Raw genomic sequence first — 14,782 nt, forward strand, 5'->3', positions numbered from 1 at the left:
TGTGTCCTGACACTCCTGCTTGCCCCTCCCCCCTCAAGAGGCTTTCTCCACACCAGGGAGAAAGCCTTGCATTACGGTGTGTAGTTAGACAGAAGAACAGGAAGTGAGGATTTCTCAAAAGAAATAAGGACATTTAAAAGCAAAATGGAAGGATGAGGTAAGTGAAGGAGGACTGCACTAAGGTAAAGGAAGCTATTTAGGGAAATACTTTTTTCCTTTACAACCCCTTTAAATAAACTTTTGCAAACAAGTGCTGTTGCTCATGACAGCTAATGAAGGATTTAGGTTAGACTCTGCAGCATTTCCTTTTTACTGTCTTCCCATGTAAGCAGCTGACACTTATGATGATCTTGTGTCTTTTACCAGCCTGATGCCCGTTCAGCCGCAGTTGAGGAAGCAAAGCGTCTGGACGCACTTCAGAAAGAGGACGAGCGTGAGAAGCGAGAACAGATGGAGAAGGCGGCACTTCGTGGATCTTATGCTTTAAAGATGGTGCATCTAACAGAGGTGAGTAATATGGTTTTATTTTGATTTTATTTACTTTGTATTGCAGTGTGTTATAATCCTCTAGAAAATTAAATCTGTGTTCTATTCAAAAGCCTTTGGCTCAGCAATAATTTGTGACTCACTTTATGTGAATATACAGAATTCTGAGCATTTATGGAAGGTCTTTGAAGAAAACCTTGCCGACTGCCTAACTGTAAATTATACTTGACTACATTAATGTTAAATACTTCTTTTTTTTTTTTTTTTTTTTGCTATTGCCAGTTAGTGTCTTTTTAGGTAGGATAAAAAAAAGAAAAAATGTGCACTATTGTTATTAATTGTATGTACCCGTGGTACAGCCCAAAAACGTACACATGTGCAGTGGTGTATTAGGCCTGACTAAACTCGTGCAACCCCTAATTTAAAAAAATAAAATAAACTGACAGCCCCTATAACCCTCCCTTAATCTATCCAAAAATGGAAAAAAAAGTGTTGCTTATAGTTCTACTTGAAACACAAATTTCTGATCATTTTATGGATCATTTTATGGAGAGGACTAAGAAGATATAACCATGCCAATGGTACAGCAGAAAACATATAGCACAGTGAGGAAGGTTTGTGGTCCAGGATGATAGGACTGTCAAAATTAGGCTTGCATTACACCAACAGTGTAGCACAAGCCAGCGGGGACACTTTCTGTGCTGCCCCCTGCAAAGTGCTGCCCTAGTTGGCATAGGCCAGGATACAGCGTTGCATATGTGGTATCGCTGCGATTTTCCTATGGGGGGGGGAAAAACCCTAGGGCTGCATTCACACCTAGGCAATTTGAAACACAGGCAGAATAGCTTTGATTCTACTTGCGATTCTAGAATCGAGACAACGCGGGACAAGTTTACGATGCCTTTTTCCGCTTCTTAATGTCACCCTATCGCTGTGCGATTTATGCCACGGTCGTTTGCGCGGCAACACGCGCCACTTTCACCCACAAGAAGCTCCTCCTTTTCTGAGTAACAAGCATTGCATGTTTATTTTGTTTATCCCGTGATTGCAGTGTGATTTATCACGGCAAAATTGCTTTGTGATGCCATTAAGAAGTAATGGCATCGCAAACTCGTCCCATGTTTTTCTGCGATATTGAAATTGTGGGAAGAACCATGGCGATTCAAATCGCCTAGGTGTGAATGGAGCCTTAAGCTTGAAGAGTTTAATTAGATGCTGCGGGACTTTAGATGGGATCAACAGGTATTTTTATTGCCCCTGTTCAAATCATTAGTAAGACCTCATCTGGAATATGCAGTTCAGTTTTGGGCACCAGTTCTCAAAAAGGATATCAGGGAACTGGAGAAAGTGCAGAGAAGGGAAACCAAACTGATAAGAGGCATGGAGGAGCTCAGCTTTGAGGAAAGATTAGAAGAACTGAATTCTCTTTTGAGAAGAGGAGATGAAGGACGAGTATGATCAACATGTGCAAATATATAAGGGGTCCACATAGTGAACTTGGTGTTGAGTTATTCACTTAACAGTCAGAGGACAAGGGTGCACTGTTGGAGGAAAAGAGATTTCATCTCCAAATACGGAAAAGCTTTCTTCACAGAAAGAGATGTGGAATAATAGACTCCCTCCAGAGGTGGTTCTGGCCAGCACGCGAGATTGCTTTTGAAAAAAGGCCTGGATTATTTCCTTAATGTACATAATATAACTGGGTACTAAAATTTTATAGGTAAAAGCTGATCCAGGGAAGGATTTTTTTTTTTTTCCCTGCAGTAGCAAATTGGATCATGCTTTGCTGGGGTTTTTCACCTTCCTCTGGATCAACTGTGGGTATATGGGATTGTACAATATTTTTTATTTACTTTATGGTTGATCTAGATGGACTTGTGGTTTTTTTTTTTTTTTTTTATATGACAAAACATTTGCGTTCGCTTTGGCCAGACGTTAATAAATGAGATGTACTGATAATGCTTACCTCTAGGATCGGGACAGGCTAATGAAAGAGCTGGAGCAGATGCAGCAGGAAGATCTTGGTCGTAGAAGACAGATTGTTTCCCAGATGCCTCCACAGTTGTTTGAGCCGGCCTACCGACGGGCAGAGATCAAGGAGGATTGGCAGAGGGAACTGGAGTCTGCCTTTGAGGACATGTACACCAAAGGCACCAGTAAGAATAACCCCTCATCCTATAAACTAACCTAAACACTCTTATATTAATGTATTCAGCAGATGTATATCAGATGAGTTGACAGACCCACATTTTTGTGCATTTTTTTATGAATACTCAAAAGTGTTTCAGCATATAATTTTATGATGGAAATGATAAATATAATGTGTTGCTGAAACAAAATCAAAATTCTTTGGGTGACTGCCAGTCCACATAGTGTGGTATGGGAAGTGGATGTCCATGGAAGAAGGTAAGATGCTGTCACTTGCCACACATGTGACACCAGTGGCATTTTGGTTGTGCAGAAGGAGTTTTTTTTTGGCCGCCTCCACATAGGTGCTGTAGACCATGAATGGAACGTGTGTTGATGCAGCTTGTGCTGCTTGCAGGCAACCAATGTAAGTATATGGGGATGCAGCGGCTGCTCTAACGGCCACTAATTTGGCTGGCATGCAGGTGTGCATGAGAATGTGAGTGTCAATGCAGCTGCTTCATTCCCATACATTCATATGGACTGCCTGCGTGCAGCACTTGGCATCTCATATTGCATAAACAAACACCCCAATCACAGTATACAGCACTTGTGTGAATAAGGCCTCGGAGACACACATTGGGATTAGTTTTATAAACACATAAAATATGATTGTGGAGCTTGCTTGGACCTTCACTCTAGGATAGTGGTCTCCAAACTGTGGCCCATGGGCCAGATGCGGCCCTTTGTTTGCCTTTATGTGGCTCTTGGGAAACTATTCCTCCCACGGACACCAACAGTGGGGCCCTAATTCCCCTTTGTGCATCAACAATGTGGTAGTATTATTATTCCCAGTGACACCCCCACTGACACCAACTATGTGGTACTTACTATTCCTTCCAGCACTTTCTTTCACTGACACCAATGATGGGGCACTATTCCTCCAGCTAATACAGTGATGGGCGAATACGCCTCCTTTATTGACCACAAGTGCACCGTGTAATTTTTTTCTTTACTCCCACTGACCACCAAACCTGAGGCATTCTCTCACTGACTACAGTCCAGCCCTGCTCTAGACCCAAGAAATAAACTATACCACAGCCACCCCTCTGTCCAAGGTTTTACTTGCCACCTCATAAAAAATAAATCGGGTTTGTCTGACAACTTCTGTCTTTCATGAATCCATGCTGTCGCTTAAGATATATATATTTTTTTTTGTCCAGCAAGAACTCATATATGTGGTCTTTTATTTAACACTCCAGTATCTTCCCCACTATAGAAGTTAAACGGACAAGTCTATAGTTACTTGGTAAAGACCTTGATCCCCTTTTTAAATATGGGCACCACATTGGCCCTGCGCCAATCCAGTGGTACTATTCCCGTCATTGAGTCCCTAAAATATTAGAAAAAATGGCCTTGAAATGACAGAGCTCAATTTTTTTAGGATCCGTGGGTGTATGCCATCAGGTCCAGGTTTATCCACCTTAATTCCGTCTAAATACTTCTGGATCATTTGCGGCGGTGTCAATACCATCCTAATTATGGATATGAGCTCCCCCATGCTCCATTGTATACACAGAGCTGAAGAAAGCTTTTAATACATTTGCCTTCCCTTTGTCACCAGTCACCCACTCCAGATTATTAGTGTATTATTCTTCTCTATTTTGTTATGTTTTACTTCAGCCTGCAGTTTGAGTTGTCCAGGGACCAGTCAAAGGCCAATGGCCATCAAATGTGCAGTAACTGGTCTGAGCGGAGCTCTCTGACGAGATTAGTAACTTTTTTTTTTTTTTTTTTTTTTTTTTTTTTGGCATGTCCATTTAAATGCATCAGGTAACAAATGTTGAGCCCTCTGGTTTTAAATAAATATACAGTGTTCTGAAACTTTTTTTTCTTTTCTTTTCTTTGTAAGAAATGAGGGGAGACATGGTCCTGCATCTGAAACCCCAACCTCTCCCAGACCCCACTGTTGCAAGTATTGATGGAGACCTTGATTTGTCTGTGGAGCCAGAAGCTACATCTGAAATGGGGCCAGTTTCAGAAGACCACCAAGGTCTGTAAGAAAATTCTTCTAAAGCATTTTGGTTGTTAGTAGTGTTTACATATTCCATGTGGTTGATATAATTTAAGGTGAACCTGTTGAGCTGTTAAAGTTGAAAGAACTCAAGGGAATACCGATCGCAAAACTGTACCCCTCCAGACCTGCCTCCCCCGCATGCTAGCGGTCTTGTGAATGGAATGTTCCTGACATCGTAACACCCATAGACCATCTCTGGACGTGATACTGGCAGGAACATGCCACCTCTGGATGTGGGGGAGTTTTCTGGAAAGGGGGTGTTCTGTAGTCAAGAAGAAAAGAACTGGGATGGGCTGACAACACTGATGGGATTTTAGTGCAATGGAGGCAGTATTGTCGGCTCAAACTGGAGATTAGTGGGCACACTGGTTTACTAATTGATTAACGAGGTGTAACGGGAGTCACTTTTGGGCACAGATTGAGCCAGAAAATAATGGACATTCAGAATATCTTGGACTACCTGAGTTGTGTGGTTATTTTCCACAATGTATTCCAGGATATCTGTGGAGAACTGGTTGCTGTTTGTTGATTCTGAACTCAACAGGTTAATTGAAAGAGTGACTCATTCATAATGTGGGGACACATACTGTTAGGTGTTAATGTCATCAAGTCCAGCCATCTGTCTGTTATGATGTAAATGAATCTAGGATGGCTTCTGAGGATCTGTCATTGTGGCTTGTTCTAATTGACACTGTATTGTGTGAAGGAGTCCTGTGATAAATGTGTATTGCAAGTTAACAGACTGTCTAGAGGTCATGTGTCTGAGACAGCTGTAGTTAATTAGCTCATGTAAATTAGATCACGAGCCAGAGTTATGTCTACCAAAAAGATGTGTATTGGGGCTCATTGTGTGATGTTGTGGGTGGAGTTGGGTCATTTTTCATTTTGGTTACTGCAGGAGCCTAACTGTATAGAAGAGCCTGATTTTCTCAATAAAGGGTCTATTCGTGTGGAACCTCAAACATAGCTGTGTGTCTCGTTATTGGGGTTCGTCTACCTGACTGTAGTGTGTCGGTAGCTGTCTTGGGTTCGGGAATGGAATATCTTAAACAGTTTTAATCCCTGTCCCATTTGGGGTTCCGTTACACAAGGGTCTTTGTGTACTTAAAGCATATGTTTTAAAGCGACAAAACATGTGGAAATGTGTTGGGAAGATGCACTGATTTTATTTTTTATACTCAGACATGCACTTTAAATCAGGGGTAGGCAACCTCGGCCTTCCAGCTGTTTTGAAACTACAAGTCCCATGAGACATTGCAAGACCCTGACAATCGCAGGCATGACTCCTAGAAGCATGAAGGGATTTGTAGTTTCACCACAGCTGGTGGGTGTGGTTGCCTACCTGCTTTAAAAGAAATCTCTCAGACATGAAGCAGCTTGTAATCTGCTTGGTAAAAGCTTGAGATTTGGTGCATTGAAAACGTAAAAGTGCAGTTTTCTTAGTTTTCAGCATTTGCAATATTTTGTAGAAGCCAGAGACCCTCCGTCTCGACTGCTGCTGAGAAGATTGTTGAACCGGATAAGAACACAGAAGGACCAGTGGAGTGCTAAGAGCGATGCAGAGACAGCAAGTGACACTCTGGAGTCTGGATCATTGCCAATGGAGAATGCAGCACATGTTGAATTGGAGGATAACCAGCCTGATGCTAAAGGTAATCTATACCTGTCTACATCATTAAGTATCATTGGTGGTTCAGCTGGTCCTCCCAGCTTGGCAAAGCACTAAGCAATTACAGTTATGGCTCAGCAGAGAGCAACCAACCTAGCATCTATATGCCCACACACCTCCTGTGCAGTGATTTTTTTTTTTTTTAATAAGTATGCAGGTGTGTGTGTGTGTGTGTGTGTGTGTGTGTGTGTGTGTATATATACTATATTGTCAAAAGTATTGGGACACCTGCTGTTACACAAACAAACTTTAATGGCATTCCAGTCTTAATCCGTAGGGTCCAATATTGAGTTGGCAGCTATAACAGCTTCAACACTTCTGGGAAGGCTGTCAAGGTTAAGGAGTTTCTATGGGAATGTTTGTCCATTCTTCCAGAAGTGCATTTGTGAGGTCAGGCACTGATATGGATAAGGCCTGGCTCGCAGTATCGGCACTAATTCATCCCAAATGTGTTCTATTGTGTTGAGGTCAGGACTCTATGCAGTAGGGTTGTGTGTGTGTGTGTCTGTGATCCCAGCCCCTTACCACATGATCAGCTGTCAGCCAATGGCAGCTGATCACGTGATGTAAACAGAAGATCGATAATCGTTGTTTTTTTTTTTTTTTTCATTTTATTTTTTTCACTCTTGACAGCAAGAAAAAAGCTGATCCATGGCTTTTGTGAAAGGGACATCGGTCCTCAAGAGGCACAGGCACAGCCATATCTGTGCCAACCAGTGCCACCTGCCAGTGCATATCTGTGTTTGCTAGTGCCGCCTTCTCAGTGTCTGCCAATGAAGGAGGAAAAAATACCTGTTTTCAAAATGTTATACCAAAATAGAAAACCTTCTCTTTTTTTTTTTTTCAGTTTATTAACAAAAAAGCAAAAAACCCAGCATTGTAATAAATACCACCAAAAGAAAGCTCTATTTGTGGGGGAAAAAAACTTTTAATTTGGGTACAGTGTATCAAAGTGTGACACTTTGATACTGTCATACAACACTGTACCCAAATTAAAAGGTTTTGTAATTTGGTGCTGGAAGCTGAAAATTGGTCTGGGCAGAAAGGGGGTTTAAGTGCCCAGTAAGCAAGTGGGTTAAATCATGATTTAAATCAACTTGATTTAAAATAAATCATTTTGTGGCGGGAGGGTTATAATGTGGGGCTGTTTTCAGGGGTTGGGTTTGGCCCCTAAGTTCCAGTGAAGGGAACTCTTAAGGCGTCAGCGTACCAAGACGTTTTGGACAATTTCATGTTCCCAACTTTGTGGGAACAGTTTGGGGATGGCCCCTTCCTGTTTCAACATGACTGCACACCATAAAGACATGGATGAGAGCGTTTGGGGTGGAGGAACTTGACTGGCCTGAATCCCAACCCTGATGGAACACCTTTGGTATGAATTAGAGTTGGTCCTGCAAGCCAGGCCTTCTCATCCAACATCAGTGCCTGACCTCACAACTGTGCTTCTAGTAGAATGGTCAAACACTCCCATAGACACACTCCTAAGCCTTGTGGACAGCCTTCCCAGAAGAGTTGAAGCTGTTCTAGCTGCAAAGGGTGGACCAACTCAATATTGAACACTAAGGATTAAAGCCTCGTACACACATGGTACGATTGTTGGCCTACCATATGTCTGATTTTTGTCCAAAGGGCATGTGCCAGGATCTTGTCTTGTTTTTCTAACGGTACACAATTGTCGTGCCACAAACAAGAACGTAGTGATGTACTACAAGGAATTTCAGCTCTTGAGCGCCACCCTTTGGGCACCTTCTGCTAATTGTGTTTGGAGAGCATTGATTCCAAGCATGCGTGTTTGTACTTTCGACTTTTGTGTACGGACAAAATCAGACAAAAATATGTAGAAGAATACATATTGGCCTAAACGGATGGATTTTTTTTTTCTTTTTTTTTTTTTCAAATACCACCAAAAAGCTATTTTTTTGGGGGGGGGAAGACATCAATTTAGTTTGGGAGCCACGTCGCAGACCGTGCAATTGTCGGTTAAAGCAACGCAATACCGAATCGCAAAAAGTGGCCTGGTCTTTGACCAGCAAAATGGTCCGGGGCTGAAGTGGGCAATGACTGTTGGCTGTCTGGCTTGCTGTAATAAACTCACACTTTTTTTGTATTCTGTACTTTATTTCCCCAAGAACCTGAGAGACCGCATTTAACTTTCCTCTTCCCACCTTGGAAACTTCCTTCCAGTTTGATGTATTATTTCACAGACATGTAAAGCCACTCTTTGATCTCTTTTTGCCTTTAGAAGCCGATGACGTGACGGATAACACTGTTCTGGCTGGAAATTCTATCCTTTTGCACCCCCAGGAGCATGCTGCACTCATCAGAATAGAGACAGAGAGGAGGAAGGAGGTGAATATTTTTTTATTCTGTGTTTTTTTTTGTACTGCTCACAGCTGGGCAGTTACTGTGGATGAATAAAATTCCGAGTTCCTACGCACCATTTAATGAGTGAAGAATCAGTGTCTGTTGTAACAAGGTGCTTGTTTCCTGATCTGTGGATGTGAGATGCTCAAAAATTATACTTAACCACTTCAGCCCCGGACCGTTTGGCTGGCCAAAGACCAGGCCATTTATTGCGGTTCGGCACGGCACTGCTTAATATCCCCTATATATATATATATATATATACATATATATATATATATATATATATATATATATATATATATATATATATATATATATATATATAATGTGGAATTTGACTACTTTTACTATTGTACTTCTATAAGTACGCAGCATTTTCTGGTTGAATTTTTAAAAGCAACCTGTCATGGAAATGTGTAGGCTGTTTAAGCTTTTGGAAATGCTAGTTACATGGCTGTCTACTGATGTCAATATTTACAAAGCCACTAACCCTGGACAAGCCTGCGGGCAGTGAATTCTTTACTCTTATTCTATGTATTTGATCCCTGTCAGTGACTCGGAATGCAATAAAGCCATTGAAGAGCATGATAGGCAGCTAGCAAATTAGAGTCAGCAATGCCAGACTGTATTTAGTCATAACCTATAGCTGATGCATGAAGAAAGGTGCCCATTATGGTTATCCTAGTTAACTGCATTTTCCAGTAGTGTGCCAGTGCAATTACTAGTGCCACCGCTGTTTGCAGGGTTTTCGTTGCAAACTAGAAATGCCATATACCGCCAAATGTTCATGGACACCAGAGCATCACACCTATCTCTATGTCCAAAAGTACGTAGGCACTCGGTGTCTTCAGTGAAAGATACTTTTTGGTGAAGGGCACTGTTAAAGTGATTGTAAAGTCTCGTTTTATTTTTTGTTAAAAAAAAGAATAAACCTGTTATACTGGCCAGCCTTGTGCAGTGGTTTTGCACAGAGCAGCCCAAATCCTCTTCTTCTGTTGAGTGCCCCCACAGCCAGCAGCTTGCCAGCACCCCTTCGGACACAGCTGTGGCTCGGCCCCACCCCCTCACTCTCTCTCCTCATTGGCTCGCTGACTTTGACAGCAGCGAGAACCAGGAGGCTGTTTTCGGCAGCCGAGTCTCTTGTGTAACATTGCTTGATCGAGATGGGGCTCGGGTAAGTATTAGGGGGGCTGCTGCACACAGAATGTGATAGAAAGATAGAAAACCTTCTGCCTTTACAACCACTTTAATGCTACACCATACAATCTTATAGTGACTGATCACTGTTCTGGTCAGTCAGAGGCTATGGTTGTTGGTACGGTACCCAGGGGTCCTGCTGAGACCCCGGTTTCTGTGCTGTGGGCACAGTGTGCAGCCTGCTCCTAGCACAAAGACGGATCCGCAGATATGCAGCCTCAAGGGGGAAAAAACCCAGTCCAGTGAGGCCGCATATTTGCATACTGTTAGCGTGAAGGGGTTAAGGGGGCATATTATTTTTTTTTTTTTATCAAATAACGTTTTATTGAATAAATGAAGAGAAAAATAGGAAGCATACAGTATACAAGAGCATATGTCACAGCATACAGGTAAACAGTGGTATAAGGCACGCAACTGCCTGCATGGTATGTAGTTAAGTGATACATGACACAGGCCTTTTGCATGAGTCTAGGTCATAGCTAACACAACGCTAAAGGTGAGAAAACCATATCACATCGATGTGCTTACATGTACTGCAAAATAACGAGCATGGAAGGGGCCACAGGGGTACCCCCAGAAGAGAAGAAGAGGAAAAGAAGGGGTAGAAAAGAAATAGAGGGGAGGAGGTAAGAAAGGGGAAGGGTCATCGAGTTAACTCATTCACCTGGTCACGGTGTGTCCTCCCGGAGTCGCCAAGGTGCCCAGACCGCGTCATGGGCCTCCAACTTGTCCTGTATCCTGGCCGTCATCCTCTCCATCAGCTCTACATCTTTAACCCTAGCGTACAGGGCCCCCGGGTCAGGGGGAGAGCACTTCTTCCAATTTAGAGCTATAAGGCATCGGGCAGCCGTGAGGATGTGGCGTGATAGCTTTCTGCAGGGCAGCGGGGTTCTCAGGGGGGACAGGCCCAGGAGGAAAAATTTGGGGGACATGGGGATCTGTGTGTCCAGGAGGCGGCCCAACAGTTGTTGCACCTCAGTCCAGAACGGGACAATCAGTGGGCAGTCCCAGTAAATATGGAAAAGGGATCCTCTGTCTCTCTGGCACCTCCAGCACCGGTCGGAGCTGGCGGGGTATATGGAATGAAGCACATCGGGGGTCATATACCAGAACAAGAGAACCTTATATGTATTTTCTTTGTATAATGTGCACAATGAACTCTTTGCTGCCTGAGACCAGACAGCTCGCCATTGCTCAATGGGTAGTACCTCGCCGAGGGCCTTTTCCCATCGGGTCATATAAGAATGTTTACCTAGGGATTCTAGGGGATAAGCATTCAATATCTTGTAAATACCTGAGATTAAGCCTTTTTGGGCCGATCCGGCCAGGACCATCCTTTCAAAGGGGGTCGGAGGCGAGTATTGCAAGGTGGGTGCTATGGACAGGGCGTAGTGACGGATTTGCAGGTAGCTGTAAAAAGCCTGCCGAGGGATGTCAAATTTAGACTGCAGACCGGCAAAGGGCAATAGCTTACGCGACAGGGGGTCCACCAGGTTTCCAAAGTGGAATAGGTTGCGGGACGTCCATGGGTAAGACATTTGGCGGGTGAGGCTATCTGGTACCTTGGGGTTATACATGAACGAGGTCAGGAGCGAGCGTTCCGAGGTCAGACCACAGGGTCGTGACAGCCGGCGCCACAATCTTCGAAGCTGAGACATGGAGCCCAGCATACGGTCAGGGGGGGCCTCCACATTCGCACTCCACAGCAAGTTATTAAGGTGGGTCGGGGCCAACCACAGTTTCTCGATCTCCGTCCACTTGTTGTAGGACCGCTGGGTAAACCAAGAAGGTATTGCCCGGAGTTGAGTGGCCTGATAATACTTGACAAGGTTGGGGAACGCAAGTCCCCCGTCCGAACGCGCTGCCGTCAGCACCGATTGAGGGACTCTGTGTCTTTTGTAGTTCCAAGTGAATTTGAGTAGATCGGATTGAAGTGTCCTCAGGTGTTTATAAGGGACAGGGATGGGTAATGTTTGGAAAAGGTAAAGGAGCTTCGGGAGTATCGTCATTTTAATAGATGCGATCCGGCCAAGCAGGGAAATATGGTGCTTTTTCCATTGCAGCAGCAAAGATCTTATTGAACGAAACAGGGGAGGGAAGTTTTCTTGGTACAAGGTAGCGAAGCTGGGGGTGATGTGTATCCCCAGGTATTTAAGGGAGGTTGTCTTCCACCGATAGGAAAAGTTGGCCTGCAAGTGGGCAACTTCTGCTCCAGGGACATTAAGTGGGAGGGCCTCTGACTTGGAGGTGTTGATTTTATAGCCCGACAAGGCCCCGTACCGGGACAGTTCTGCGTGAAGGTTCGGGAGGGATATCCTAGGCTGCGTCAGGGAGAGAATAACATCATCCGCAAACAGGGAAATTTTGAATTCCCTGCCCCGGACTGGTATTCCCCGGATGGATGGGTTTCCCCTTATTGTAGCCGCCAGGGGTTCAACACATAGGGCAAACAGCAGGGGTGAGAGTGGGCACCCCTGCCGGGTGCCGTTGGAGATGGGGAAGGAAGGTGAGAGGGCAAAGGGCGTCTTGACCTGGGAGGAGGGGTCGGAGTAAAGATGTCGAATCGCTCTCAGGAATGGGCCCCGTATCCCGACGTGGCGCAATGTGGCGAACAGGAAGGGCCACCCGAGCCGGTCAAAGGCCTTCTCGGCGTCCAAGCTTAGCAGCAGGGCCGCTGTGTCCTCCCTATTCGCCACATCCGGGCATATTATTTTTAATGCGTGTTTAGAAATTTCCAGTAAGCTTAGAGATATCGCCTATTATCTCCTATCGCAAACTTTTGGCCATATAGTGTAGAGCTTCACACCCCACTGCGTGTTGCATATGCAGGCTGCACTTCCTTCATTAAAGCACAGATAAAAACAGACTTCATTATTTTAGAGGTCCAGCAGAGTCACTGAGCAATATTGATGCAAGCATATTGAATTGGTTACAGGTGTGTTGTGAAAAAAGTACAGAGCAAACCTATAAATATGACAATCTTTCTATATTTTGAGATCAGTGTACACTTTGGATATGCAAAAATTGCTCAGTCACTTATTTTTAATGGGTCCTTGACATGTGCAGCATTGTTTGCTGCCCCTTTGAAAAGTGATTTGTAGTGGATCACAAGAGCCATCTATTATTTTTTCAGATAGGCTGAACTCATGTATTGTTGTTCCAGATGGAAGGCCTGGAGCGACAAAAGATGGAACAGCTGGAGTTGCTGAGAAGACTGGAAGAGGAGAGACAAGCTCTAGAGGAAGAATACTACAGGGTACAGCAACAAATGCTGATCACTGGAAGAGGAGAGATGGAACAGGATAACATTGCGACGGAAGAGGAGGATAAGCAAACGGCCCCTGAGACCGAACCTGCTGTAAGAATCTTATATATATATATTTTTTTTAAACTTGTATGTTCTTTAACCGCTTAAGGACCCCCGCACAATGATATACGTGCATGGGTCGTGGACCCGATCGCCGCCAGTGTCCCGCGATCAGGTCACAGAGCTGAAGAATGGGGAGAGGTAAGTGTAAACAAACCTTTCCCTGTTCTTCCTAGTGTCAGTGATCGACTGTTCCCTGTCATTGGGAACGACGATCAGTGACGTGTCACGCCAGGCCACGCCCCCTACAGTAAGAATCACATACTAGGGCACACAACCCCCTACAGCACCACCTGGTGGTTAACCACTTCACGGCTATTGTCATTTTTACAGTAATCAGTGTATTTTTATAGCACTGATCGCTGTAAAAATCGACAATGGTCCCAAAAATGTGTCCGATGTGTCCGCCATAATGTCGCAGTCACGATAAAAATTGCTGATCACCACCATTACTAGTAAAAAAAAATATATATATTTTTTTTATAAAAATGCCATAAAACTATTTTGTAGATGCTATAACTTCTGCACAAACCAAACGCTTATTGTGTGTGTGTGTGTGTGTGTGTTTTTTTTTATTTTTATTTTTTTATAAACCAAAAATATGTAGAAGAATTCGTATCGGCCTAAACTGAGGGGGGGGGGGGGGGAAATGTTATACATATTTTTGGGGGATATTTATTATAGCTCTTTTTGTTTATAGCGCAAACAATTAAAAACCGCAGAGGTGATCAAATACCACCACAAGAAAGCTCTATTTGTGGGGGGAAAAAGGACATCAATTTTGTTAAGGCGCCACATTGCACGACCGCGCAATTGTTAGTTAAAGCAACGCAGGGTCCGGGGCTTAAGTGATTATAGCGGATTTAAACCCGATTCATGAAATTTGACCTAAGCATCGCTCTCTCAGCAGCTGAAAGTGTGTGTTGGGGGAGGTTGCTATAAAGAGATTAGCAGAGAGCTTGGCTTGTCACGGCACAGCTCTGAAAGTATCTTTGTCGTTCTGCAAATGTGGGGTGGGGGTGTGTGCCTTTCCTCCAATCAGCTGTTGCCCAGTGTAAGCCAAGACTACACTCCTACTGCTGAATATACACAAAAAACTTATGTAAATAGAAAAAAAATTAAATCCACAGACCCATGCTGTGTTATAAGTTAGTGTAAATAATATTATAAAGTCTATAATATTATAAATATTATATGTGAGGGTTTGCATGTTAAACCACTTCACGAAAACTGCTGTACCGGTAGGAGGAAGTGGATGTATTTGGGCTATATCCTCCGGCACCCTTTTGCGGAGCGGCCGGTCGGCTATCTGGTAATAAAAGGCCGTTCCAGCTCGGCAGCTGATCGGCCGTTATCCCAGGCAGCGGGAGGGAACGACCCCCCTCCCACCACCATCTGCCGCTCTTCCCGGGCCTCCTGAGCCACGAAACCAAGCCAGATTCGGCTGTGATCCGGTCTATGTAGAAAAATTCCGGAAGTGATGTCACTTTAG

At 44.0% G+C, this 14,782-nt stretch overlaps 1 protein-coding gene across 1 annotated transcript in view; it reads left to right on the forward strand.

Annotated features, from left to right (window-relative positions):
* CEP295 (centrosomal protein 295) overlaps window positions 1-14,782 on the forward strand; it is a 111,559-nt gene that overhangs the window by 29,609 nt on the left and 67,168 nt on the right. Inside the window, exons 7-12 of the mRNA XM_040340144.1 lie at window positions 367-507; window positions 2,459-2,642; window positions 4,526-4,666; window positions 6,160-6,342; window positions 8,602-8,708; window positions 13,087-13,281. Of these exons, the coding sequence (XP_040196078.1) occupies window positions 367-507; window positions 2,459-2,642; window positions 4,526-4,666; window positions 6,160-6,342; window positions 8,602-8,708; window positions 13,087-13,281 (951 nt within the window). The remainder of the gene's footprint in view (window positions 1-366; window positions 508-2,458; window positions 2,643-4,525; window positions 4,667-6,159; window positions 6,343-8,601; window positions 8,709-13,086; window positions 13,282-14,782) is intronic.

This window comes from Rana temporaria, chromosome 2 (genome assembly GCF_905171775.1).
Source record: "Rana temporaria chromosome 2, aRanTem1.1, whole genome shotgun sequence".
NCBI lineage: Eukaryota > Metazoa > Chordata > Amphibia > Anura > Ranidae > Rana > Rana temporaria.